The 26,913-nt window shown below is 38.1% G+C and overlaps 1 protein-coding gene across 3 annotated transcripts in view; it reads right to left on the bottom strand.

Annotated features, from left to right (window-relative positions):
- Positions 1–26,913, bottom strand: part of Amacr (Alpha-methylacyl-CoA racemase) — a 302,904-nt gene that overhangs the window by 39,504 nt on the left and 236,487 nt on the right. For 2 of the 3 annotated variants that reach the window (XM_068380418.1, XM_068380417.1), the window contains exon 2: positions 5,302–5,410. In XM_068380418.1, coding sequence (XP_068236519.1) covers positions 5,302–5,410 — 109 coding nt within the window. Of the gene's footprint in view, positions 1–5,301; positions 5,411–15,399; positions 15,529–26,913 lie in introns of those variants that run through there. The other variant, XM_068380419.1, reaches the window with a different exon arrangement.

Genomic DNA, 26,913 nt, shown 5'->3' with positions numbered 1-26,913 from the left:
TCTCCCTCCGTCTCTATCTCTCTCTCTCTTTCTCTCTTGATTTCGCACCTAAGAGAAGAGCCCAATTATATCTCGTCAAAAAAACATGTTATTTGACTAAAGGAAAAAACTGAAAGGTTTTTCAAATAAAAAGTTCCTTTAAAATAGAATTTAAAACATTTAAGCTAAGAAAGAATGAACAAAACGTCAGAATCGATTTACTCTTACTGCAAAGTGAAACCGTGATACACTCTCTCTCTATCGTAACGATAGAGCGCATGTTGAACGTCCTGAACGTCAACAACTGCGTAGCATAAATAAACTAAACGTTAGTTCATCTTTGAAAACAGTACGAAGACTATCAAAGAAAATCTTTCATAAAATATTACATTTAAAAAGTTTTAAATCCTTAGCTCTTTAAAAGCTATTTACGATATAAAGGGCTCAACGTTGATTAACTTCGGTTTCCAAGTTAGGACCGCCTACTCTCAGGAAAGGTCGCATATAAACAAAACATTAAAATTTATTTTTATATGTTTATAATAAATGGAAAGTTAATCGAAGAGGCCTAATAAAGGCGGAGAGATATAAAATATATAGAGGAAAATCTATAAATAATTTATAACGTGATAAGATAATTACTAAAAGCCTAAACACACTTCCGTCTAAGGGAAGGGTCGGCCATTTAAAAGTGAAAGAAAGTCCATACTCTCTTTGTCACCATAATTAAATCTATCCAAAACGAGTTCAAGATTTAAGATGAAGATAAAACACCTGCATTGCGAAAGCTCAAAACCAGAATATAGTACTTCACCAATATGATGTGAAAAACTCCAGTTTAGCAACAGCGAGTAAAGTACGTCTTGTCGACACGTCGACAGAGAGAAAATTGAGTCTTTGTTTACATAAGAGCTGGGTATCTGGTCGACAGATGGCGCTGTTGGGCACACCCGCAACCTGTGTAGCGATCGCTGGCGAGTTTTTCCGTAGATTTTGTCTGTCGAGCAACAGAGTTGCAGCTATATATTCACCGGCTAAGTTAAATATTTAAAAAATGCCTTTTCTTCCTGGCATATCTCTGAAGTTCTGGCTTCCAGACAATTAGGCATCATACCATCAATAATAGAGTTCTTGACCTAACCCAATTAAGGAATTTAGAAAACCCCAAAAACCTAAAAGAAAAAAATTACACAGACTAAGAAAAAACTAAAAGTAGCTAAGGTAATTATATCTCTAAAATCACATATTTTTTAGTAATTCTTATTTCTGGTCTCAACCTGTGTCGCTCCGTGAAATGCTCCTTAAAGCACCATTTCAAAGGTATAAATACTGCTAAGTATACCCGAGAAAAAAGTTGCATGGAATGCTAGGAATATATCCAGCTCGCTCACCCCTAAAGGGTGTCGGTATTAAAACTGGGGCGAGTGATACCCCTACCAGAGATCCCTTTCTAATTAGACTTCTCCCTCCTCAAAATCCCCCGTTACCACGAGGTGTCGTTCACTACAGCTACTGCCCCCCCCCCCCCCCCCCCCCCCACCACCACCACCACTACCTATCCTTTTCTTAACTACACAAACATAAGACCTTGAATAGGAGCAAGCCTCAGAGAAGATAGCTTCGGCTGTCAAAACTTTTAATAAGGTAGCGGTAGTTACTGGAGGGTGGTGGAGAAATCCTGCCCACCCAACAGGCCACTGAGCCCTCACTTTGATCTTCAGCCTAGGGCATGCAAAGATTTAAGCCAAGAAGTATAGCTTAAAGGACTCGCGTTTGTATACGGCAGTTAGGGAAAATACAAACTACTTTAAAAATTGTTATTTGTTCTTATACACATACAAACATTCTTCCTTTAATAGGAGACTTTATCTGAAGAGGGATGAAGACCCCATAATCAACTGGCTGGTTTACTTTCCTGGGAAATTTCAATGCACTTTAGTCCAGTATAGAAGCAAAATTGGTGACAGCTGTCAACCTCCTAATGACCTGGACATGAAGATGAGGCAAGTGTTAGGCTAGACCGCTACCATGGACTGGTACAGTTAAGGAAAAACCTATATCTGTGAGGACGATATGTTTTCTAAATGTATGGTCATAAACAAACATGGGTCATACATTTGTTTATCCTCTACTCATCAGGGAGGAGGAAAAATACTTCTTAACAGACTTATTGCTAAGAAAAAGTAGCTCGATCATGTGGCTCACCTGCATTTATTGTCCAGTTTAGCAAACAGAGGGAGTGAATGCTCCACCCCAAGGAAGGGGAAGAAAGAGGTTAACCACTATCTTAAGACGAGATGTTCCTTATCACATTAAGGAGCTAGGTCTGATTGATTAGAAATTTTTTGGCATCCTGACATCTAAGGTAATTGACGCTGTTTGCTACATGATCTGTTAACCTAATAGCCCCGGTTCAAGGAGAAAGGTATACAGGAACCTGAGGGTACTGCTGTATGTAATGGCCAGTGATGGTCGTTTGCTGCTATCAGATTACAGTCTTCCCAAAAAATCACTTATGACAAGTTCTTCTTGAGAGCTAGGGTAGATCCGATATTCTGACAGTGAGATCAAATCCAGATGTTACTAGTGCAGGTGTGAGTGGAGTGGCTGGTCTAACCCCCTAATTAGCAACCAATAATTATATCTTGCTAAAAAGTCTTTGGGAGTAGTTTTCAGCTTTCGCCAAAATAATATACTCCACTATAAAGAGCGAAAGGGTTGTATAAGGTGCTGGAATAAATTCATACATTCATTGAAAAATACTAATAACAGTGTATTTACAGTACAGTACTGTATTAAAAATACTGTACTGTATGTATTTACAGGCTACGTATTAGGTAACGAGACGGTAGGGTTGTGAGGCAACCTCACAAATACAGCTACAATGATCACTGTATTGTCTCAACTTAGCTAATTAAGCTTTATCATAGTGATAGTACGTACAGTATTGTACATATATTACAGTAACATACACTACTAGTGAGTGTTGTTGGATAGAAACAGTGTTTTGTTGTTACTGTTCTTGTACAAAGTGCGGTGTGGCGACGACTTACATGTTTTGAGTCATCTTACCTCGTACTGAAGTTGCATAGTAACCTACAATACCATTATCAAAGCCACAAAAAGACTATGTCAGTACATTGAGTTATTTAAGGTGCTAGTCCACTGCATGTAGGCAGTGGTCCTTTGTTTCAGGGGGTTAGGTTTCACTCACCCTAGGGCACCAATATTATATGGTTTATCTCGGGTGTGTCTGTTACATAACACCCATGATGATGGAGGACTGATTGTATTTTACGAATTACAGCAATCACCCTATTAAGGGAGGAGTTATGATTTATACAGAGCTGTTCGAACAGGATAATGATGTAAGAACAGTCATAAAGAGTCATGCATATCCTATAACAGAGAAGAAACTGGAGAGCTAACACAAATTGTTGCTGGTGACAGTTACAAGTCTATTCTATTTACCTAGGCATTTCCCCCAAAAGGGGACTTTTCTTCTCTTCACTCCTCCCAGCCTGACAAAGGATTCAGGTGAGTTTGGTTGGTACTACTAGGGTGCCAGAGTCCATCCTCGCCCGTTATCCACCACAAATGAAGCTTCATGTGTTGAATCCCCTGCTACCTCAAGTGGTCACCAAGGCGACCGGTGGAAGCAGCAGGGCTTACCAGAACTGTGTCACAATCACTCGTCATTCATTCTTATTTCTAGCATACTCTTTTGCCTCTCTCACATCTATATTTCTATCACCTAGAGGTTTCTTTACTCATCCAGCCAAACCTTGGCCTTCCTCTTGTACTTTTCTCATCAACTCTTGCATTCACCACCTTCTTCAACAGACAGCCATATTCCATTCTCTCTACATGGCCAAACAACCTCAACACATTCATATCCACTCTAGTTGCTAAATCATTTCTTAAACCCATTCTCACCGCCACTACTTTGTTCCTAACCCTATTTAATACGCCAGCCATACTCCTCAGACACTTCATCTCAAACATATTAAATTTCTGGCTCTCCATCACTTTCATTCACCACAACTCTGATCTATACATCACAGTTGGTACAATCACTTTCTTGTACAGAATTCTCTTTACGTTCATTCCTAACCCACTATTCTTTACCACTCCCTTCATTGGCCCCCAAAACACTTTACATCCTTCATTCACTCTCTGGCATCCATCTGCTTCCACTCCACCATTTGCAGCAATAACAAACTGATCTACTTCCTCAAGTAACTCTCCATTCAACATGACATTCAACCTAGCACCATCCTCCCTTCTCATGCATCTCATAACCACATTAACTCTCAACTTCCAAACTTCATCACTAATCAACCCAGCCTTTCCTCTGAGTCCGCAACCAGTGCGGTATCATCCGCAAACAACAACTGATTTACCTCCCACTCATGATCACTCTCTTCTATCAGTTTCAATCCTTGACCAAGCACCCATGCATTCACCTCTCTCACAACTACAAGTAGTTGATATTATTTCCCATGATGAAACATTAGTCTGATCAGAATAAAAATGGCCATTAACTTGCTTAAATAGGTTCTAAAGAAGAAATGTCATCCCAAGGAATAAAATATATGTAACACAGCTAAGACAAGTAGAATTGTATAAAGATTAAAAGTGAATAAAACAAAACAATCAAATGATAAAGGATCAGCAGAAGGTACACAGCACATATATCAATATTACAGCTTCTCTTAAACCAGAGACAACCCACTGCAAAGCAGGAATCTTGAAGTTAATAAAATAAAAGAAAAATTAACCACTATGAAGTGAATAAAAAAGTCAAGAGAAAAAATACAGTATAAACAATTAAGTCTGAACCACACCCAATAAAACCTTGAGGGCCTACCAAAAGTCGAATTACCCACTTCAGCTGCACACATCCAAGTGGCAGGTGTATACAGCATTTCCCCTCTGCGAGCTACTTTTACTTTAGTTTAAGCATACAAATTATCATGTAACTTTCATAAGATCAAATCGTATGTAAAATTGTATCAGTATGAACACAAAAAAATTATAGGAATAAGTAAAATGTTACATACAGTAAATGGTAACTTCTGACATAAAAGATATAAAGCTAAATGAAAAGATAGTTGTGGATAAAGATAATTAAAGGACCCATTGTGATTTTAGGCATGAAGTGGATAACCATCAACATAAAAAAAAGCATTTCATATGCAATTACTGTACTGAAATTTATTGAAGTACTGGGATTTATGATTAACAACTATTGTTTCTATCAACATGCTATTAATAGCAGTCAAATAAAGTTAAAGAATGCCACTTTACTACTATACTCACTTTGTCAACACGAATAACATTGGCCCCAAAGTCGGACAAAATCATCCCACAAAAAGGAGCAGGAGCTAACCCTGCAAGTTCCACGACTTTTATCCCTCGCAATGCCATCCTGTGGAAGATTAAATTACTGTAAGACTAAACAAGACGCTATGACAAAACTTACAATAGGATAAATAAACCTAAGCAATTTTCATTGGAAATTCTTTTCCCTTGGTAATATAGAAATGCATCACATTTAGTTACCTACTTTATCAATGGTATTTAATTATTACATTTGATTAGACAAGGTCAGTACTGAACAAATTCTTATTTCACTAAAAGAGGGGTACAGTACAAAGAAAACTGAAATAAAGCTTTTTCTCAATCTCTACTCAAGAATTGCCTGGTGAAGATCTGTTGAAGCAAAATACAACATGGCGATAGGGTTAAAAGCATATCTTTCCCTTACAAGGCATGGAGCTGAAAATAATAGCCCTGTACTGTAGCTTCATCAGTAATTTCACCTACGGCCAATATATACTGTGCTCAAGTACCACAGGTCTCAAAAGTACGAAGAGCTGAGCAAACAAATAAAAACTAATATACAAAATCACTTTACCAAGTAGGTTTTTACATAAGAAAAAGTCAAGATTTTAATAAAGCTTTGGTTAGCATGACAAATTTGAAAGTAATTTTAATTTTTCTAACTATACAAACCTTGAGCTCTTTACTATGAATATATTACTTTGGCAAAAGCTGAAATAAGCCATAAACTTTTAAGCCAAGTATAACAGCTTGCCACAGGTTAGCAGGGGGTAGGCCAGCCAACCTGCCCACACACATACTGGTTATATTATGTCACTTTTAATTGCAGGTAGGACTTGCAGGGGGACAGGTGCTGGTGGGCCAATATGAATAAAGTGCTCAAGGTTTGTATAGTTATAAAAAATAAACATCACTTCCAAATTTGTCATTTGTTCCAACACCTAATACAAACCCTTTCACTCTTTACTACTTAGGTAGGAGGAAGTCCTACCCCAGCTGGGTGTGCTTTGTACGAGCACAATAGCGGCACCCTGTCACCTTGTAAAATCTCGAATGGGTGCGAGAGTTGACAGCCTGGGTAACCAGTGAGAATGTATGAGAACTAAGCACAGTGACTTGACCAAGTAAGGATTCTTGGAGTGTTACACTCCACTTACTGAAGTTAGATATTGCTTAACTCCCCCTCACTGGGAGGACGGGGACATAAATATATTTCATATACTGTACTGCATCAGGTTACACAAGGAATATGGGTCTTACCTGCAGATGGAGGCCAGAGTTTCACAGGTGCTGTGCCCCAAGAGAGGGGGAAAAAGAAGGAAGAGGCAAGTCACTCTACCATTCATTCCAGACTAATCCTGGGTAACGTCTACCCTCAACCGACTGCTACTTGTCCTGCAAGAGCACCGATGTATCTGAAAACCACATATTGTGCAGCCATCAAAGGACCTATGGAAAGGGTATCCAGGTTCCTACGGGTTACGTCTTGCAGGTACAGTAATGGGTTGTGAAGGTCGTCTGACACTTCCAAACACAAGCTTGAAGTACCTGCGCTACAGTAGTTCTCTTTAAATGCTTGGGACATACTTACGCCAATAGCATCGTGAGTTCGGGTCTACGACCTTGTGGAGGAGAGAGTGGATTTAAGGCCTGATCTATGACCTAGCAAATCTAAGAAGAGAACATAAGCTTGGTGATTCTCCTCTTGACCCTGCCTGTGCTCACTAAGAGCCTGTTGACATGTGGGCAAGCTCTTGCTGTCTGTTTAAGATAGCTCCTCAGAGCTCTTCCACAACATAGTAACAATTGATCTGGGTCATCAGTTAGAGTACGGAGACTCTCAATCCAGAAGGGCCCAAACCTAGAATCCAATACTGTACAGCCGGATTTTGAGTCTTGGCAATAAACTCGGAGACGAAGTTGAGTGTTACCTGCCCCATCCCCTTAAATGGACTATTCTGTAAAAGAGATTATACAACTCACTAACCCTCTTGGCAGAGGCCATGGCAAGTAGGAAAACAGTCTTAAGTCTCAAGTCGGGATCTATCTAATGACTGACACAGCATTTCGTATGGTGCTCCTTTCAGGGCTCGTAATGTAAAAACTACGTTCCAAGGAGGTGGTCTGAGTTTTGGCTGGTATACTGTATTCTCTTGTTCATGATGAATCTTAAGTAATTCCTTCACGATGGATGGCTTAGGATCTTTAAGTACACATCCTCCAGATCCAGTGTTATCATGAAGTCCTTTGCATTGACAGCCTGTCTGACCATATCTGTCATCTCCATCTTGTATGTAGCTTATTGGACAAATCCATTCAAGACAGACAGGTCGATGACTGGTCTCCAGCATCCATACGCCTTTTCTACAAGAAAGAGTCTACTGTAGAAGCCTGGAGACTGGTCTAAGACCTCTTGCAGAGCATCCCTCTCTAATATGGTTTGGACTTCGGCCTGAAAAGTCTGTTCCTTCATGGATCCCTTTGCGTAGGAACATAAAATCACTGGATGATGAGTCAAAGGAAAGAGAAAGAATGAACGGACGTGGTAACCAGCGCGGAGGACGGAAACTGTCCAAGGTACGGCTTCATGTGTTATCCACCACTGCCACCTGCACTGTAGGCATCCTTCCACCAGTGGACAGGTGAGAAGAATGCACCACTTAACCACATCTACCTCTTTCATGAAAGGGCTGCATGGGGCCTTACTTCCTTAAGGTGGACGGTTAGGAGCATTTGAACTTCTCTCATGACCTTAGCAGTTAACTGGGGAACCTCTCTACACAGAAAATGCTAAGGAGTGAAGGGATGATGACATCGCCCTATGGAGAAAGGAGTCTTAACTCGCCTTCCTCCAGCGCTTACCAACAGCATCAATGTCTTTCACACTAACATGGGAAGGACCCTCCATCTGCATGTTGCGAAACTTTAGTGTTTCTCTTCTCGGCACATCTCTGGAATTTTGAAACGCCCGAGCCTCGCCTTTTCAAAATCCGATTAGACCACTGGTTAGTGATGTTATGCGTGAGGAACTCTGCTGTCCTAGCACCAGAAAACAATGACGTTGACACTGCTTCCCATTTCTGATCATCAGAGAAGTTCTCGTTACGGAAGAGGTATCCGATCGAGCCTAACCAGTAGTCTACCCACGGAGTGGCTTGCCAGTGCTGTCGGCTTCTCTAAGGTCATATTGTGAGTGACAGCAAGGATTGCGAGATCTAACGGTAAAGGTGAGGGATCGTCATCTATGATCTCGCAGTACTTCCTCTGCTTGACGTATGGAGGATGAAGTAATCAAGACGAGTTCAATGCCCTGAGGGAGTGAGATACCCCAGCCACCTGGGAAAAGGCCCTCTTCTTGGACTCCTTCACCCCTGTAGACCAGGGCAAGGCTACACTAATCCTGGTGGGTCTGTGAGTTTCGTAAAGGAGATCAAATACCGTATCCTTTCCCTCTGAAGAGACACAGGTAGCATCGCCCAAGGAGTTGATCTTCCATAGGTAGGAAAGGACATGCAAAATAATATGATCCAACTCCGTCTGCTCTAAAGGCGGGATCTTTGGGCTGGCGGACATAGGCAGCACATCACCAGAATGGTCAGCACCATCAGCAAGGGGATCATCCAGTCCCGAGATCACACCCACAGGAGCCCGAGCTGGGTCAAGGTCATCAACTACATCCCTAGCAGGGGCTTGAGACCTAGAAGGGAGACTACACCCCTCTGGTCTAGTTGAAGCTGGTACTGAACTACGAATGCCCTTCCAAGAATCTGGAGTCTCAGTTTTCAAAGTCCAGTTCTCAGGAAGGGTCTTCGTATCCTTCCTTTCTCAGGGGAAGGCCTGAGATGGCAACAAGAAATGATGACGACTCCTTCCTCAGGGCCTCCACCGGTTGCGAAACCTGCAGGGGGATGGAGGAGGATGCAGCTCGCTCCGGGGGAGGAGTGGATGGTTCGTATGGATAGTTTCTATCGGAGATAGATGGTAATTATTTGTAAATTTGATCTCACTCGGAGATCTTGAGCCCCTGCTGGTTCTTAGGTGCAGAGAATCCCCCTTGGGAAGGCATGACTTGCCATTTTCTTCTTCTCTTCTTAAGTAGCTTGGTTGGGACGATATCTGATCTTTCCTGTTCGGGATCGAGACGGGAGTGAGAGGTCTTAGAGTCCAGGTATGGGACTACTTCCGATACCTGGACGACCACTCTTGAGGAGAAAGAGGGCGCGAAGCAGTAGGGGGAGGAGCCTGCCTTGTGGTAGAACTCCTACATCTTGGATCCAAAAGTGGATTAGCAGTCCCAGAGGTCTCTGACACTTCAAGAGGAATACAGGGAATACCCAAACGAGGCTTTACAAATGAAACGGAGGTTGGTCATTAGACCGATTGCTTAAGCCTCAACTAACTCCACAAACCAGGGAGTGTCCTTCGTGAGCGAAGGAACGTCCACAGAGGTGCTGCGAGAGTAAGGGTGCTTAAAGCCCTCTCTGGTTGTACCAAAAGCAAGACGGGCACGAACAGATGTAGCATGCAGAATAGCAAGATCTGGCGGTCACAAGGGCAAGCACGTACACGACACCAAAGTAGCAAGTAGAGAAGAGCGTGCACGCACCACCGAAGTAGCGCGACCAGGAGAGCGAGCAAGCGTTACTAAAGTGGCACATCCAGGTGAGAGCACATGCACAACCGAAGTAAATTGCCAACCCCACTAATTAGTAGAGGGCTGTTATACCTCACTAAAAAGTTTATGGTTAGTTTCAGCATTAGCCGAAATAATATATCCATAGTAACGAGCGAAAGGGTTTGTATTAGGAGTTGGATTAAATACTGATTTGACTAACATGGAAAACTAAGTCTGGATTCCATGAATTGTAGGTCACTAATAATTCAAAATACTTTACAGTGCTAATAAGACAAATTACATAAGTTTCATGATGCTTCAAACAAATTTCCTTTTTCAAATTCCTTTTTTTATTTTTCCTTTCAATTTAATAGATCTCCCACAACAAACGAGAAAAAAAAAATCCCACAACAAACGAGAAAAAAAAAAGTGTCGGGCCATATTTTTCCTGTGATATCAATATCAGAACATGTGCTCATTACAGCAGATTACCCGAGTCTATTAAAGATGCATAATTCGTAATTACCAAATACCAATTTAGTAAGATTTCATTAAATAGGTATATCAAAACCTATTTCATAATAGTAAAAAAGAACTTCAAAGTACTATCCTGCATTTCATAGAGTGAATACTAGATATGATTTGAAGCCAAATAGAAAAAATATGTAAATAAAAGAGTTGCTAGATGTAAAATACTGCTGAAAAGTGAAAAAGATCCTAACCTTACCTCACCTAGAATAGTAAAGACTTCACCTGCCTATCCTAACCATACCTCACATGAATTAGTAAAGATTACACCTACCTGGTCCTGTAGCATAAATAAATTAGATTTGCTTAAATTTTCTTGATCACATACTGTATCCTATACTATTCTATGTTTTTGTGGAATACTGTACTGTACTGTACAACTACACCCTCCGCAGCCTGTTTTACGATAAGAATCTGCGTGTAGCAAGGGAAGTTCACAATTACTAATGCACTCTGTAGAAAGCAAGAGATCATGTGAGGCAAATTTTGGCACAACTGGTCTTGGCCTGTCTGGTGAAGGGATAAATTTGGTATTTAATTGAAAAAGAAAAAAATTATTTAAGTTGTGACTAAGAATGGGAATAAGGATTTGGGAGATTTTTAATAACAAAAATTCATCCTGATGATGCTTGGCAGTGTTAGTCAACTGCACTAAAGCAGTCAGGTTAGGGTAGTGAAGAGTCCTTACCCTATGGAACAAATTCTTTACAGATATAATGTTTTTCAGTGATTATCTAACTGCTGCAAACTTTGAAATATGATTAAGAATATGCCATTCTGGGTTTGTTTAAGCAGATTACAGGTGGGGGGGAAAGGACCTTTATAAGTATAAACACAAAAATTTTTCAAAACAACTTATATGTTTCCTAGCTATACAAACCATGGTTATTTATCAGGGTTTACTCCTAAACCATTTGGCTATGACCTGAAAGAAAGACTTCTTGGGATACTGGTAACATTATGTGTTTATAAGCTGTTCACCCACGCTGCTGGCAAGCGCTGCAACCTAATCGAGGCTGTTCACTCTTATCATGGTTAAGACTTAAGGGGCTGGATGAGGCGGGACATTAAAATAAATGACTCGGGTTTCTATAGTTAGGAAAATACAAATTGTTTTTAAAATTTGTAGTTTGTTCCTACGTGAATACGAACCCTTGTTATCTATAAGTGGGAGTCTTCCTTAGGTGGAAAGAAGTCTCTAGAGTACAATGGGCATCTGATTAGCCATAACCTAGCTATATACTAATGATATCTGAGACTAGCTTGTATGAGAAGCAGGGTCTAGATATCTGCCTCATGATAAAATAGAAGTCATTAACTTGACAAGGTTTACATTTGGTTAAAAGAAGGAAAAAGGGAATTGTAATCCAACTTAATCTAACATAAAACTAAATGTCACATGGAAATTCTTACCTGTACAAGGGTTCCTTCCAACCAGGTACACCTGGTTAAGGTATATCATGCCCAAGAGAATAACCAATGATATGACGAAAAGTAAGTTGTTCTGTAAAGGCATGTTCTAAACTATCTGTTAAGGAGTCACTACTGGACACAAAGAGAAAGTGAACAGTGATCTATGGGTACAGTCCTTAAAATAGTGAACCATAAAGGTGGTCTGTCTTTTCCAGACCCCAGCACTAAGGACTTATGCTACCTAGTGTTTCTTGCTGAACGTTAGGGTTGCATCAACATCATGTATATCATGGGCTCTAGGAGGGGCCCCAGGCGTCGTTACGCCAGAGGATTTATAAGCTTTGAGGCTAACTTCCCTCAACCAAGAGGAAATAGTGTGTAAGGATAAAACAGAGCAATTCTCTTCAGATAATGTTGAACTGCCCTTACATGACAAATCAAGACTGTCTGGACCATCAGTTACCTCTTTGATAGCAGAGATGGAAAAGGAGTCAAATCTATTGTCTAAAATTGAAAGTTCTGGGTCTCTGCCACAAACTATGGAATAAAGATAATGGACAGGTTTTTCCTTCCATCCCCTGGAGTGTGATATCAGATAAGATTAACAACGAAGTTCACTCACTCTTTTTGAGGAGGCCAAGGCTAGGAGAAATACCATCTTCAAGGTATGAAGGGGTTCATAAGGTGCCATCTTAAGGGACCTTACAACCTTACGCTACAAGATGAGGGTTTTAGCTCCTGAGGAGGGCAGGTCTTCTCAAAGAATAGAGCTGACAATGCCTGTAAAGAGGAGGGATGGATGCCCTTCAATCTGAAAACCTGGTTTATGGCTGAGTGATAGCCTTTTACTGCTCTTACTGAGTGTTAAAAAAAATCCAGTGTCTCTTACCTGAACTGACAGACACATCAAAACTGTGTTAAATATTCTGCAACTCTGGGAAAACTCTGTCTATGGTTGCGTGCATACTGGTTTCTTGGGTGAGAGGAGGGTCACCAACACAGTCCAGGTATCTAATCAAATTCATTACCTTCATAAAGTGAGAAGCTTCTGTACTAGAAGCTGGAACATCCAATGGGGATACTCTGGCAGAATCTGAGATAACCTTAGGGGCCGGTTTAGGGGACATGTCTATAACAACTGATGTCGATGTAGATGATCTGGGTTCCTGTCGAAGAACTACCAGGCTAGGTTCCCCCTTAAAAAACAGTCTGAAATATTACACTTTGCTCTGAACATCTCAACGTTCTTTCTTTGAGCGAGAGCAACAAGCTATGGACCCGTGATCTCTAATAGTGACTTTAATGACAGTCTCTGTCATAATGAATCTAAGAAACCAATGGATTAGTTTCTATATCAGAGCTGGATCCGTGTGAGGAGAAAGATCTGTCGGGAATATCCCATCACAAGCACTTACACTTAGGGACAGAATAATTTAGAGGGAGGAGTCAGACCTTCGCTTTTGATGGGAAGGTTGATTCCTTGAGGCTGAGGGCATAGCCACTCTTGGAAAACACAGGCAAGACTCCAAAACCTATTCCTGTCAAATCTCTGAAAATGAGAAGTTTCTTGTTTCCATGGCGTTTTCACAGGCCTGGTAACATGTTTAGTCACTGCAAGTTGGTTCCATTGAGCAGCAGAAGCCCCAATGGCATTTGAATTTTAGATAATTTCAGTTCATTTTTAAGATTCTGCTACAAAATCACAAGTTGAAGAACAACAGCACCACTACCCACGGAAACTCGGACACAAGGGATGATGATCCAACTCGAACCGACTCATGAAGGTACCAAAAGGGTGACCTTCAAGGCCGGGGAAGGCAGGCTTGCTACCTTGAGCACCACTCATTATCACAAGTACACAAGGGTTGTGGTGGCCGGTGTGGTAACATCCCTGACTGGTGAATGCCAGATTGGGGTTCGAGTCCCACTCAAACTCATTAGTTTCTTTGGTCGCTGCAACCTCACCATCCTTGGAGAGCCTATATGTCTATCTGCTGAGTCATCAGCAGCCATTGCCTGGCCCTCCTTGGTCCCAAATTGGGTGGAGAGGGGGCTTGGGTGCTGATCATATATAGGCTATATACAGTATATGGTCATTCTCAAGGGAATTGTCCTGCTCGATCAGGTAATGTCACTGTTCCTTGCCCCTGCCATTCATGAACGGCCTTTAAACAAGCATACAAGGAAAGAAAGATGCAACACAGGGTGGAGAGCAATCACAGCAGATGTCCGTTCGCTAGAATGACTAGTAGTAGAGTGAACAGCCTCGATGAGGCTGCAGCACTTTCCCACAGCGTGGGTGAACAGGTGATAACCATGCAATGTTACCAGCATTCCAAATATTCTTTCTGGTTGCAGACGAACAATTTAGGAGTAAATCCTTACGAATGACGAGAGTTTGTATTTGCATATGAGCAACCACCATTCACGGTTGGGTTAGAATACTTTAGGGTCTGATGTTTGCTAGTGATGATGCGTGTGTAAAGATGTATCATATTAACCAATGTATGTAGACAAGTTGATATTCTGTCTTTATTATATGTATGGCACACTAGATTAAGCAGGAGATCAATAATAATAATAATAATAAGTGGGTATCTAGTATAAAAAGCACCGTTCAGAGATGGGGTAGGTTTTATTAAAGTTATAGACGGAAAAAAAAATTTCTAGTAAAATAACAGGTGTTTCCTATAAAATAACATCCATTTTCTTCGAAAATGACTCTTATTTTCATGGCAAATAAATACCTAACTATCTAAGAAATACTAATCAGTGGGGTTAGCATGTGCAGCTCAGCATGTACCGCTTGCCAGCACACAGGGATATATGTATGATAGCGGCCACCTGTATGTATGATTACGGCTAACTTGAAATATGGCAGTGTAAGGGGTAACGCCCCCAGTTAGGTAAGTTAAAGGTTAAAGGTGACTGGTTTCAGTTCCGGTTCCATCAGAATAGATGCTCACCAGAACGTCAGCCGGGCAAGCCCAACCCCCCACTGTGGTGCCCTACCACAGCAGTAGCCTCCCCAGTAAACAGCTTAAACTCACAGCCCTGGGCGGGGATCGATCTCTTGCCATGCGAAATGCTAGGCAAACACGTTACCACTGTACTAGCCAAGAGGCTTGTAGGTTAGGTTAGGGGGGCAAAGTTGAGGTTATTTGATGTCCATTTTTAATCCACACGGAAGGAACTGGCCGCTGATATACAAAGGCTCCCTGGATTTCTAATAAATATCCCCATTCTTAGACGGTCTAATGAGTTTACGGTCTATTTGCTGTTGAAATGAAGGTAAAATTCAGTGAAAGAACATTATTTACAGCATGATTAACCATTTTTTCCTGTTCAAAATGTTGTTCCGTCCGTAACTATAATTATACCAAGGGCTAATACTCCCATGTGAACTAAGGTAAATGGAGGTTTAGGGGAATAGGCCTATGTGAAAGGACACAATTGCCAAGGTACTTTAGTCCTAACAAATCTGGATAAAATACTTTAAAAATTAAGTAAGACCTTACCTAGAACTTATTTTAGGATCTTGTAAAGTTATCACTATTCACTTATCATGCTGGAGTACAAATGAAAAAAAACGCCGTATTTGTTCATAAAGACAACATTGGTTTGATTGCTTTAAGATTACCTTGCCTTCTTCTTTATTAGATATGATAAAATAATATCACAGTCTTAAATAAAGCTGGTATGTGATGAAAAGTATTATGATTAATCTATATTTATTATTAAGAATGCGAAATTTCAAGTTTAAGCTTTTTTATCGTTTTTTTTTCCATTACAATATTAAGTTCAAGTCAACTTTTAAAGATATCGAACACCAAATTCTCTTTTCACTTCTTTAAACTGTTTTCTTCTTCTTTTAAAGTATACTGAACGCATCACCAGCTGATCAAAGGTAAACACTCGTGCTGTTGCTGAGAAGTAGGCGCGAGATTTGAAATATTCTTAAAAATTCCTGCTATTGTGCATGAATTAATAATGAACAGAATCATATATATATATATATATATATATATATATATATATATATATATATATATATATATATATATGTATATATATATATATATATATATATATATATATATATATATATATATATATATATATATATATATATATATATATATATATATATATATACACATACAGAGAGAGAGAGAGAGAGAGAGAGAGAGAGAGAGAGAGAGAGAGAAATATATATATATATATATAATATATATATATATATATATATATATATATATATATATATATATATATATATATATTCTCTAATAGGGTATAATTCCTTAGCATATTTGTGGTGACATGATTTTATTTCTAATTATAACGTATATTCAGTTACCACAGGTACAGTTGGACGCAGGAATTCTCGGCACACCTAATTCTGAGGAAGTGCAGCCTGCCACAAGCTCTCTTTGGAACCAAGTTCTTGTGTTTAGCACCGAGCACTAAGTCTGTCATCTCTCCTTTCACTATGTGTTGTGGTGGCCAATGTGGTAACATCCCTGACTGGTGATCGTCAGACTGGGGTTTGAGTCCAGCTCAAAGTCGTTAGTTCCTTTCGTCACAGCAACCTCACCGTCCTTGTAAGCTAAAGATGAGGGTGGTCTTGGGAGCCTATAGGTATAGGTATATCTGCTGAGTCACCAGCAGCTATTACCTAGTTCTAGCTTGGGTGGAAAAGGGGCTTGGGTGCTGATCATATGTAATATGGTCAGTCTCTAGGGTATTGTTCAACTTGATAGGGCACTGTCACTGTCCCTTGCCTCTGCCATTCATGAGTGGCCTTTAAAACCTTTAAACTGCGTAGCTGAGGTGTTACAGGGTGTTAAAGACTGATAATATCACAAGTAGGCCTATTCAACAATCAGTTTTGCTGATGCTGTTTTTATTTCTTAACAGTTTAATTATTCCAGTTTGTTTATAGAGGAAACTGGAACAAAAACAAGAAGCCTTGGTAAAATGAAATTCTGAATATGATTTTTCCGCTTTTAAGACTACTTCTGTATTCAAGCCATTGATTTAATAATGTTTATAACAAAAACAAACATTCAAAAAAGAAATTCAGGCCTATAAATCGCGTATACATTGCTATTCACTATGCATTCTTTTTGGACTTCTGACTTGGTGTTTTTCTTTAATAAAATCAATAAATATGAACTCAAAATTCTCAACCTTATACCACAAAATATTAGAAATGATAATGTTCATAACTATGATAGAGATACAGTATATAATAATAAAAATACATAAATAATCATAATATATGCTTTCTCATTTAAAAGAAAACTGTGATTACTGAAGGGAAAATATAAGGCTAATTGATAAACATTTGAATGATATCTAAAAGATATAAGAAAATATTATCGTTATATGCATAAAAAATCAATTGGGATGAAAAAAAAACCTTAGCTAGAGCGTTTGAACGATATTACTCATGAAATAACTCGCTTGCCAACAGCAGCGCATAAATCAGAGGAACCCTCTCACCTTATGCATTTCCTTTGCGGGAAATATCTGGCGTCTCATTGGCTGGATGGCTGATTCTTTCTCAGCTCTGATTGGTGATTGTATGTGACGTCATGCAATGATCTTCTAAGCGTGAAAAAAAACTATACTTCCTGCACATAAACTATGACGAGAAAAAACATAAATTTCATGGAAATAAGCTTAAAATAATTATCAATTTTGAATCAAGTATATAATAAATCTGGTTGAAGAGCAGAAGTTAAATAAATACGTTATATTTGAAGGTATACTTGATTATACTCTGGCTACGATGATAAATGTGCGTGCGTGCGTGCGTTTGTCAAGATGTAGTAAGCAAGGGCAACTACCAATCATAGTTGAGGAAGCTCTAGCCAATCAGAGGATTGGAATATCCCGCCAAGAGAGAGTTTGGGGGACTTGTGAGTTGCTGTTCGAGAAACCTACCCGAAATTCCACATAATCGCTCTAAATATGGGACGGAGCTGAATATATTCATTTCTTTTGATCTTAAGGAATTAAAGATATATTTTCTTCAAAATATAAAGACATTCCCTTAAAAGACATTTGAATAGAGAGGTACGTCTTTGTGACGTCATCAAGAGTAGGATGTTACAGCTTGTCTTTGCTTTAGTTTGCTGTTTTGAGTGAGCAATTATTATATCGAGCTAAAATAGCGAACTACATACGTAACTTTAATTCGTATTATGTTACATTTCAAGTATAATGTAATTGAACCAATGATTACCAAATAATATGTTTAGTACGAAATATGTCGTTTGTTAAGAAGGGTAAAATGCCAGCAGTATTCATATTTCAGATAAATAAAATACGACTTAAAACTGCTAATTTTATGGAAACAAATTCAAAACGCTCATTAAGTAAATAAAATAGGATGAAAAAAGTCCCAGAATTTGACTCTTTTGCCAACACAACCCATTAGTAAGAGGAACCCTCTCGAGAACCTTATGCGTTTCTTTACCGGGAAATATCTGGTGTTTCATTGGCCGATTCGTCCTCTGCTGTGATTGGTGGTTGTGTGTGACGTCATGCAACTTGTATCTTATGAATGAATTCAATTGGGTAGAGGTATAATACCTATACTTATTTTAAATAAGTTGAGGTTTATAAATTAAAATTTTTATGAAAACCAACTCAAAATCTTATTAATTTATAATCAAAATAGGTAATGGATCTTGTTTATATGCGTAAGCTAAATAAATACGTCATTTTCAAAGCAGTAATTAACTGGGTTGTGGCTACGATGTTAGACACCTGTGTGAATTTGTAAACAAAGGCGGCAACCAATCACAGCTGAGAAGATACAGCCAAGTAGAGGACTGGAATATCCGGGGACTTATGATATGCTGTTTGTTCAACCCGCTCGAATTTCAATAAAATCGCTTTCACGGACCTGAAGATTTTTTAAGGAAATTAAAGATATATTTTCTTCATAATATATAATCAGTCCCTCATAATATGTTTTGATAACATTTTATCAGAGGGAACATTCTTAGCAAATAATAATTTTTATTAAAAAAAAATACGTCGTTGTGACGTCAACCGGAGTAGGGTGAACTTTAAAGCTAGTATAAAATGACTGTTTAATTCCGTTTGTTGGCTTGAGTGAGGTACTGAGTAACACGTGGCTAATATTCTATATGCAAATAGATAAATTATTATATTGAGCGCAGATAGTGAAAGAACTGCATGACTGCATTTCGTATTTTGTTTCAAGCACAACGTAAATTATTTGAAGGTCTAATAAATGTTTTCGGTCGGTTCTAGAAGCGGCTGGAACTATTATTATTATTATTATTATTATTATTATTATTATTAGCTAAGCTACAACCCTATTATTGTTGTAAAAGCAGGATACTATAAGCCCAAGGGCTTCAATAAGGAAAAATAGCCCAGTGAGGAAAGGAAATAAGGAAATAAATAAACTATACAAGAAGAAATGAACAATTGAAATGAAATATTTTAAGAACAGTAACAACATTAAAAGCAAGTGTTCACGTTTACACCGTCGGAAGTGGCTGTACTTCACTTTGTATCACTTTGTGAATCGGTAGAACTTCAAAAGTTCAAACTCGCTGCAAATGTTTTTATGTTGAACATGCTTACATAAATCCTTTTATAGATCATATATCAAATGTCTGTTTAATTGTTGTTAATGTTTTTAAAAGATTTTATTTTAATTTTTCATTACTTTTATATCGTTTATTTCCTTATTTTTTTCCTCAATGGGCTATTTTTCCCTGCTGGAGCCCTTGGTCATATAGCATCTTGCTTTTCCAACTAGGGTTGTAGCTTAGCTAATAATAATAATAATAGTAATAATAATAATAATAATAATAACAACTGAATTACAATAGCTAGAGTTTGTTCTAGCAAGCCAGCTAAAACTTAGCTGCTTCCTTACGCTGTTAAGGTGAGGCCACACCTTTAAGAAAGATAATTATATCTTATTCAAATATAACAGATCTTATAATGATATTGCAATACTTTGGTAATGTTATGCTCAGTTTGCTTAGCCAATATACCTAGCTTAAATTGCAGTGATTCTCTCGTGTTTTCAAGCACAAAGGTAGGATTATCTATCTGTTTTTAACAAATATCTCTCTAAAAATTCGGCCTGAGGTTTCCTACGCGACATTGAATGGAAATGTTTTAAAATACTAATTTGAATAAATTTAATTTTTTTTATAAAAGGCTTTGCATAAATTGAATTGTTGCTAGTTTTTGCATAAAACATGTAAAAAAAAAAGTTTTAAAATTTTTAGAATAAAAATAAATTGCGATTAAATGGAGGTGGTTTGGGCATGCTTTTCGCATTCCCCAAGAGATTAGTACAACAAACATTTAACTGGGCTCCACAGGTACTAGAAGAGTTGGAAGACCCAGGCCTACATGGGTGAGGACTATGAAGCGTGAAGTTGGAGCTGAACTGAATTAAAAGCTCAAGATATGGACGACTGGCGAAAGCTAACCGAGGCCTTTTGCGTCAATAGGCGTAGGAGGAGATGATGATGAGAAATTATGTCCTTCCCTTAAGTGGAAAGCTTTATATAACTGCAACCCTTAAAGGCGAGGCAGGTTTAACTTACAAACCTATCAGAAAGAAGGCACTAAAATGACTTGATATGCACCAGGTGTATATTTGAATGCCAGAGATAAATTTCGTAACACCACATTTTATACAATTGTTGGCATACTTGAAACTAGAATTAATAAAAGATGAGAGGTATATATAGAAATAGCAGACAGGTTTTCCTTTCTAAGTGGAGTATCACTATACCACACCGTCACTGCATCTGTTAACACAGAAAGGTATTCTCAATGCTGTCAAAAGCTTATTGATTTCTTCTCATCATTAATTTATTTCCTTACTTCCTTTCCTCACTGGGCTATTTTCCCTTATTGGAGCCCTTGGGATTATAGCATCTTGCTTTTCCAACTAGGGTTGTAGCTTGGCTAATAATAATAATAATAATAAAAATAATAATAATAATAATAACTTCTCAGCTGAGCTTTAGCAGTTTCATTCATATGTGCCCATAAATTCAGTGAAACAAATAAGGTAGAAACAAGATTTAGTCATGCTGAACTTTATAAAATACTGAAAAAATATAATTAACTTAAAAATATTGCAAGTACTAAAATTCAAATACAGTATTAGTGACGCAAAAAAAGGAATACCTTAATATTGTCTACCACCCAGGATCCGTTACCACCGATCCTCCCCCATATTCGCGGAATGTGATTTTGAAAGACGCCAATAGATGGTGTTGGTGTTTTGTTTTTAGTATAAAATTATCTGCATTTTTACTCGGGGTGGAGAACCATGAAGTGAAAACGTAGTCACTTTTAATATATTCCCGTATCAATATCCAGCTAGATTATTCATGATAACTTTATTCCAAAATACTTATAATATCATGATAAAAATGTTATGGATTTAATCCCTGTTTGATCAGGAAACTACTTACAGACGGTAAAAGGCAATGAGAGATATTGTGGGATAATCTGTTTTTATCTGTTGGCAATCAATGATATTTTTTTTTTCATTATCAGGTAATTTGGTGATATACTAATCCATTAGTTGCATAGATATGTATTCTCATAAAATTTAAAAGAATATGTAGTATTGAGCCACATTTTCTAGAAAATGGCAAGAACATTAGTTTGATCTTGGCTTTTCATTAACCGTGTAAGTGTATAGTAATAAGATTATCTTTATTTTAAAGAATAAATAGTAAAATAAATCTCTTTCGCTAAATAAACAATGGAAACATAAAATGCAATAATCCAAAATCACACGAACTTCCTAGCTACAATGCAGTTATTTCTATAAATCACTGGAAATTGTATGAAAGGCATCACATGCTCTTAAGCCTTAGCAAACGTCAAACTACAAACTATAGTAAAATCTTTTTAGTGAGGCAGATTTACACCGACTCGCAGGGGTGCCCTTTTAGCTCGGAAAAGTTTCCTGCTCGCCAATTGGTTGGACAAGATATTTCTAACCAATCAGATAGCAGGAAACTTTTCCGAGCTAAAAGGACACCTCTGCGAGTCAGTACAAATGCGTCTCATTAAAAAAAAAATGACTATAGAAATTAGTTCTCGTAATATAGTTCATAAGTGAGATTCCTTAATATGCCTTCCTGAAACCCTAAAAAGGAACAACATAAAACCCCCATAGCATGAGCACTTAAATGCTATTTTGGGTGCAATTTGGGCAAGTTCTTAAAGCATCAATCCAGAAACTAAGCGAATACATTTATGGAGGGAAAATACAATGTAAATACATAAATGCATCTGTATATATGCATATATATATGTATGTACACACACACACACACACACACATATATATATATATATATATATATATATATATATATATATATATATATATATATATATATATATATATATATATATACATGTGTGTTTCTATATATGTATGTATCTCTCTCTCTCTCTCTCTCTCTCTCTCTCTCTCTCTCTCTCTCTCTCTCTCTCTCTCTATATATATATATATATATATATATATATATATATATATATATATATATATATATATATATATGTAGTATACATATAAACCGTAAAACAATTTTAGATTTACATTTTATAACAATGTTTAATAACTGTTCTGAGGCTTAAATGTTTACGTACATATACAGTACACATACTTATCTCTCCAAAATTATATTTTATATTCATATTCATGGATATATGTATTTCTGTGTTACTTTCATATATTCAGTATGTAAGAATATCTAACTCACAACCAAATGTGTCCCCAGGCCATTACTTTAACGCGTCTAACCTCCAACGAGAGGCCCTTTGAAATCGACTCCATCCCATTCACGCTTAATATCGGGTGTAATCTCCCCTCCTCCAGGGCACTCACGTGAGAGTTCCCAGAATCTCTTCATTCGGCAGAAGTGGGACAGAATTGAACTCTGCCGGGCCTTTGGGTGTGGAAGAGTTTAGAATAAGATCTTGAGAGTCGCGTGATTCATTATGAAGGGCAATGGGAGGTGCTCTTCTTCTTCTTCGTGTATGCATATATGCGCAGTGAGGGAACGTCTTGAAAGTTTATGGCTTTGACTGCGTTCGGGTTTTATGATTTTTCTTGTTGGTTTTAAATGGCATTAAAGGCCCCAACGCGGGGCTATATAGCCCAAATTCATAGATCCAAAGATTCACTTGGAAATATTTCACACTAGTCTCTGCTGATAATAGTTAAACATACAAAACCTTATATTATTTTTTTCCAGAATTTTGTTTTTTTTATAGTAGGCCTACTGTATGTATATTTGTGAGTTTTATTTACATTAATAAAATTTTCGCAGCCTTTGTAAGTTAGCGGCCAGTTCCTCCCTTGTGGATTAAAAATGGACTGTTGAATAAACTGAATGCTATTCTTGCAGCTCTAGTGATAAGATGCAAATTTGGGCATTCGGTTATTTCTAAAATGGATAAATCGTAGATAGAATTTTCTCCTTATAAAACGCGCTTGAGGGTTGTCTTTCATTATGTTTGGGTGTCATAGCATTTGTTGGAGTGTGTATGTGTATGTGAATTGAGATACTTACATGAATACTCATCCCTAAATAAATGAAATGCCATGGTTCTACTATATTATCTTAATTTATTAGCTTAATTTACACTAGCATCTGAAACGGACATTTTCTCGTTCATACATTCCAGAAGTCAACATCCAAAGACTATTCTTTGGAAAAATCCAGAAATAACTACACCAACGATAGTTGAAGCAAAGCAAAAGCTGGGTCCAGAATTAACCGAAAAAACTACACCAACGATAGATGAAGCAAGGCAAACGTTGGATCCAGAATTAACCAAAATACCTACACCAACGATGGACAAAGCAAAGAAAACAGTGGATCTAGAATTAAGCGAAATAAATACACCAACGATGGACAAAGCAAAACAAAAGTTGGATCCAGAATTAACCTAAATAACTACACCAACGATGGACGAAGAAAAGCAAACGTTCGATCCAGGATTAACCGAAATAACTACACCAACAATGGCGAAGAAAAGCAAACGTTGGATCTAGTATTACCCGAAATAACTACACCAACATTGGACAAAGCAAAGCAAACGTTGGATCCAGAATTAACCGAAATAACTACCCCAACGATGGACGAAGAAAAGCAAACGTTGGATCCAGAATTATCCGAAATAACTACACCAACGATGGACAAAGCAAAGAAAACATTTGATCTAGAATTAAGCGAAATAACAACACCAACGGTGAACGAAGCAAAACAAAAGTTGGATCCAAAATTAACCTAAATAACTACACCAACAATGGACTAAGTACAGCAAACATTGGATCCTGGATTAACCGAAATAACTACACCAACGATGGACGAAGAAAAGCAAACGTTTGATCTAGAATTAACCGAAATAACTACACCAACGGTGAGCGAAGCAAAACAAACGTTGGATCCAGAATTAACCGAAATAACTACACCAATGATGGACGAAGCAAAGCAAACGTTGAATCCAGAACTAATCGAAATAACTACACAAACCACGGACGAAGCAAAGCAAACGTTGGATCCAGAACTAACCGAAATAACTACACCAATGATGGACGAAGCAAAGCAAACGTTGGATCCAGAATTAACCGAAATAACTACACCAATGATGGACGAAGCAAAGCAGACGTTGGATCCAGAACTAACCGAAATAACTACACCAACGATGGACGAAGCAAAGCAAACGTTGGATCCAGAACTAACCGAAATAACTACACCAATGATGGACGAAGCAAAGCAAACGTTAGATCCAGAATTAACCGAAATAACTACACAAACCACGGACGAAGTAAAGCAAATTTTGGATCCAAAATTAACCGAAATAACTACACCAACGATGGACGAACCATAGCAAACGTTGGATCCAGAACTAATCAAAATAACTATACAAACCACGGACGAAGCAAAGCAAACGTTGGATCCAGAATCAACCGAAATAACTACACAAACCACGGACGAAGCAAAGCAAACGTTGGATCCAGAATTAACCGAAATAACTACACCAACGATGGACGAAGCATAGCAAACGTTGGATCCAGAACTAATCAAAATAACTACACAAACCACGGACGAAGCAAAGCAAACGTTGGATCCAGAATTAACCGAAATAACTACACCAACGATGGACGAAGCATAGCAAACGTTGGATCCAGAACTAATCAAAATAACTACACAAACCACGGACGAAGCAAAGCAAACGTTGGATCCAGAATTAACCGAAATAACTACACCAACGATGGACGAAGCATAGCAAACGTTGGATCCAGAACTAATCAAAATAACTACACAAACCACGGACGAAGCAAAGCAAACGTTGGATCCAGAACTAACCGAAATAACTACACCAACGATGGACGAAGCAAAGCAAACGTTGGATCCAGAACTAACCGAAATAACTACCCCAACGATGGACGAAGCAAAGCAAACGTTGGATCCAGAATTAACCAAGGACCCTTGCTGATGTGGTTAAGAAGGTGGCGGCTTCTCGCTTTTATCCCAAAGTGTTGTCATTAGCTCACAGCTGGATGCAACTTTGAGTGTTTATTTTTCTTTTCTTTTGGAATTTTCCCTGTTGCTCTGTGCACCGAATGCCAATATGATTTCAAGTGATATAAGGGTTACAAATAAATTATCAATAAGGAGTTAATTGTTATCTTAATCGGCTGGTTCCAGTTTAATTAATCTTTTAATCTATCATTTTATCTAACTAGGTTTTTTGATCTACTTATGCATCCATTTATCGATATATTCTTTCTTTTATAAAATTGCTGCATCATTGAATCCCTTTTGGAAAGTCAATTGATATCTCAAGTACAAGTATGTTTCTCTTACTTTTGTTGTTATATTTTGTGATATTCAAATAGGAAGTTTATTTCCTGTGGGTTTGTTACACACGAGATGATGAATAGGCCTACACGGATTAGCAATGCGATTTGTACACTTAGATCCTTATCTAGTCGAGGTTCGAGTCATGAAAAACAGGAAGAAGGGAAAAGTAATGGGAGTTCAACAGGAAGAAGGGAAAATTAATGGGAGTTCAACAGGAAGAAGGGAAAATTAATGGGAGTTCAAAAGGAAGAAGGGAAAATTAATGGGAGTTCAACTGGAGGAAGGGGAAATTAATGGGAGTTCAACAGGAGGAAGGGAAACTAATGGGAGTTCAACAGGAGGAAGGGAAAATTAATGGGAGTTCAACAGGAGGAAGGGAAAATTAATGGGAGTTCAACAAGAGGAAGGGAAAATTAATGGGAGTTCAATTGGAGGAAGGGAAAATTAATGGGAGTTCAACAGGAGGAAGGGAAAATTAATGGGAGTTCAACAGGAGGAAGGGAAAATTAATGGGAGTTCAACAGGAGGAAGGGAAAATTAATGGGAGTTCAACAGGAAGAAGGGAAAATTAATGGGAGTTCAACTGGAGGAAGGGAAAATTAATGGGAGTTCAACAAGAGGAAGGGAAAATTAATGGGAGTTCAATTGGAGGAAGGGAAAATTAATGGGAGTTCAACAAGAGGAAGGGAAAATTAATGGGAGTTCAATTGGAGGAAGGGAAAATTAATGGGAGTTCAACAGGAGGAAGGGAAAATTAATGGGAGTTCAACAGGAGGAAGGGAAAATTAATGGGAGTTCAACAGGAGGAAGGGAAAATTAATGGGAGTTCAACAGGAAGAAGGGAAAATTAATGGGAGTTCAACTGGAGGAAGGGAAAATTAATGGGAGTTCAACAGGAGGAAGGGAAAATTAATGGGAGTTCAACAGGAGGAAGGGAAAATTTAAGGGAGTTTACAGTCAAAAGAAACAAGAGGCTGAAACCAAAGCATTTAATAATTCCTCAGTTGGAAATATGAAAATTTTTTATAAAATTTAACTAATTATATATGATTATATGACAACGCTGAGTAGATTTGAAAATATGACAACGCGGAATAGAGTTGAAAATACTGA

This window comes from Palaemon carinicauda, chromosome 9 (genome assembly GCF_036898095.1).
Source record: "Palaemon carinicauda isolate YSFRI2023 chromosome 9, ASM3689809v2, whole genome shotgun sequence".
NCBI lineage: Eukaryota > Metazoa > Arthropoda > Malacostraca > Decapoda > Palaemonidae > Palaemon > Palaemon carinicauda.
This window is presented reverse-complemented; position numbering and strand designations above follow the sequence as displayed.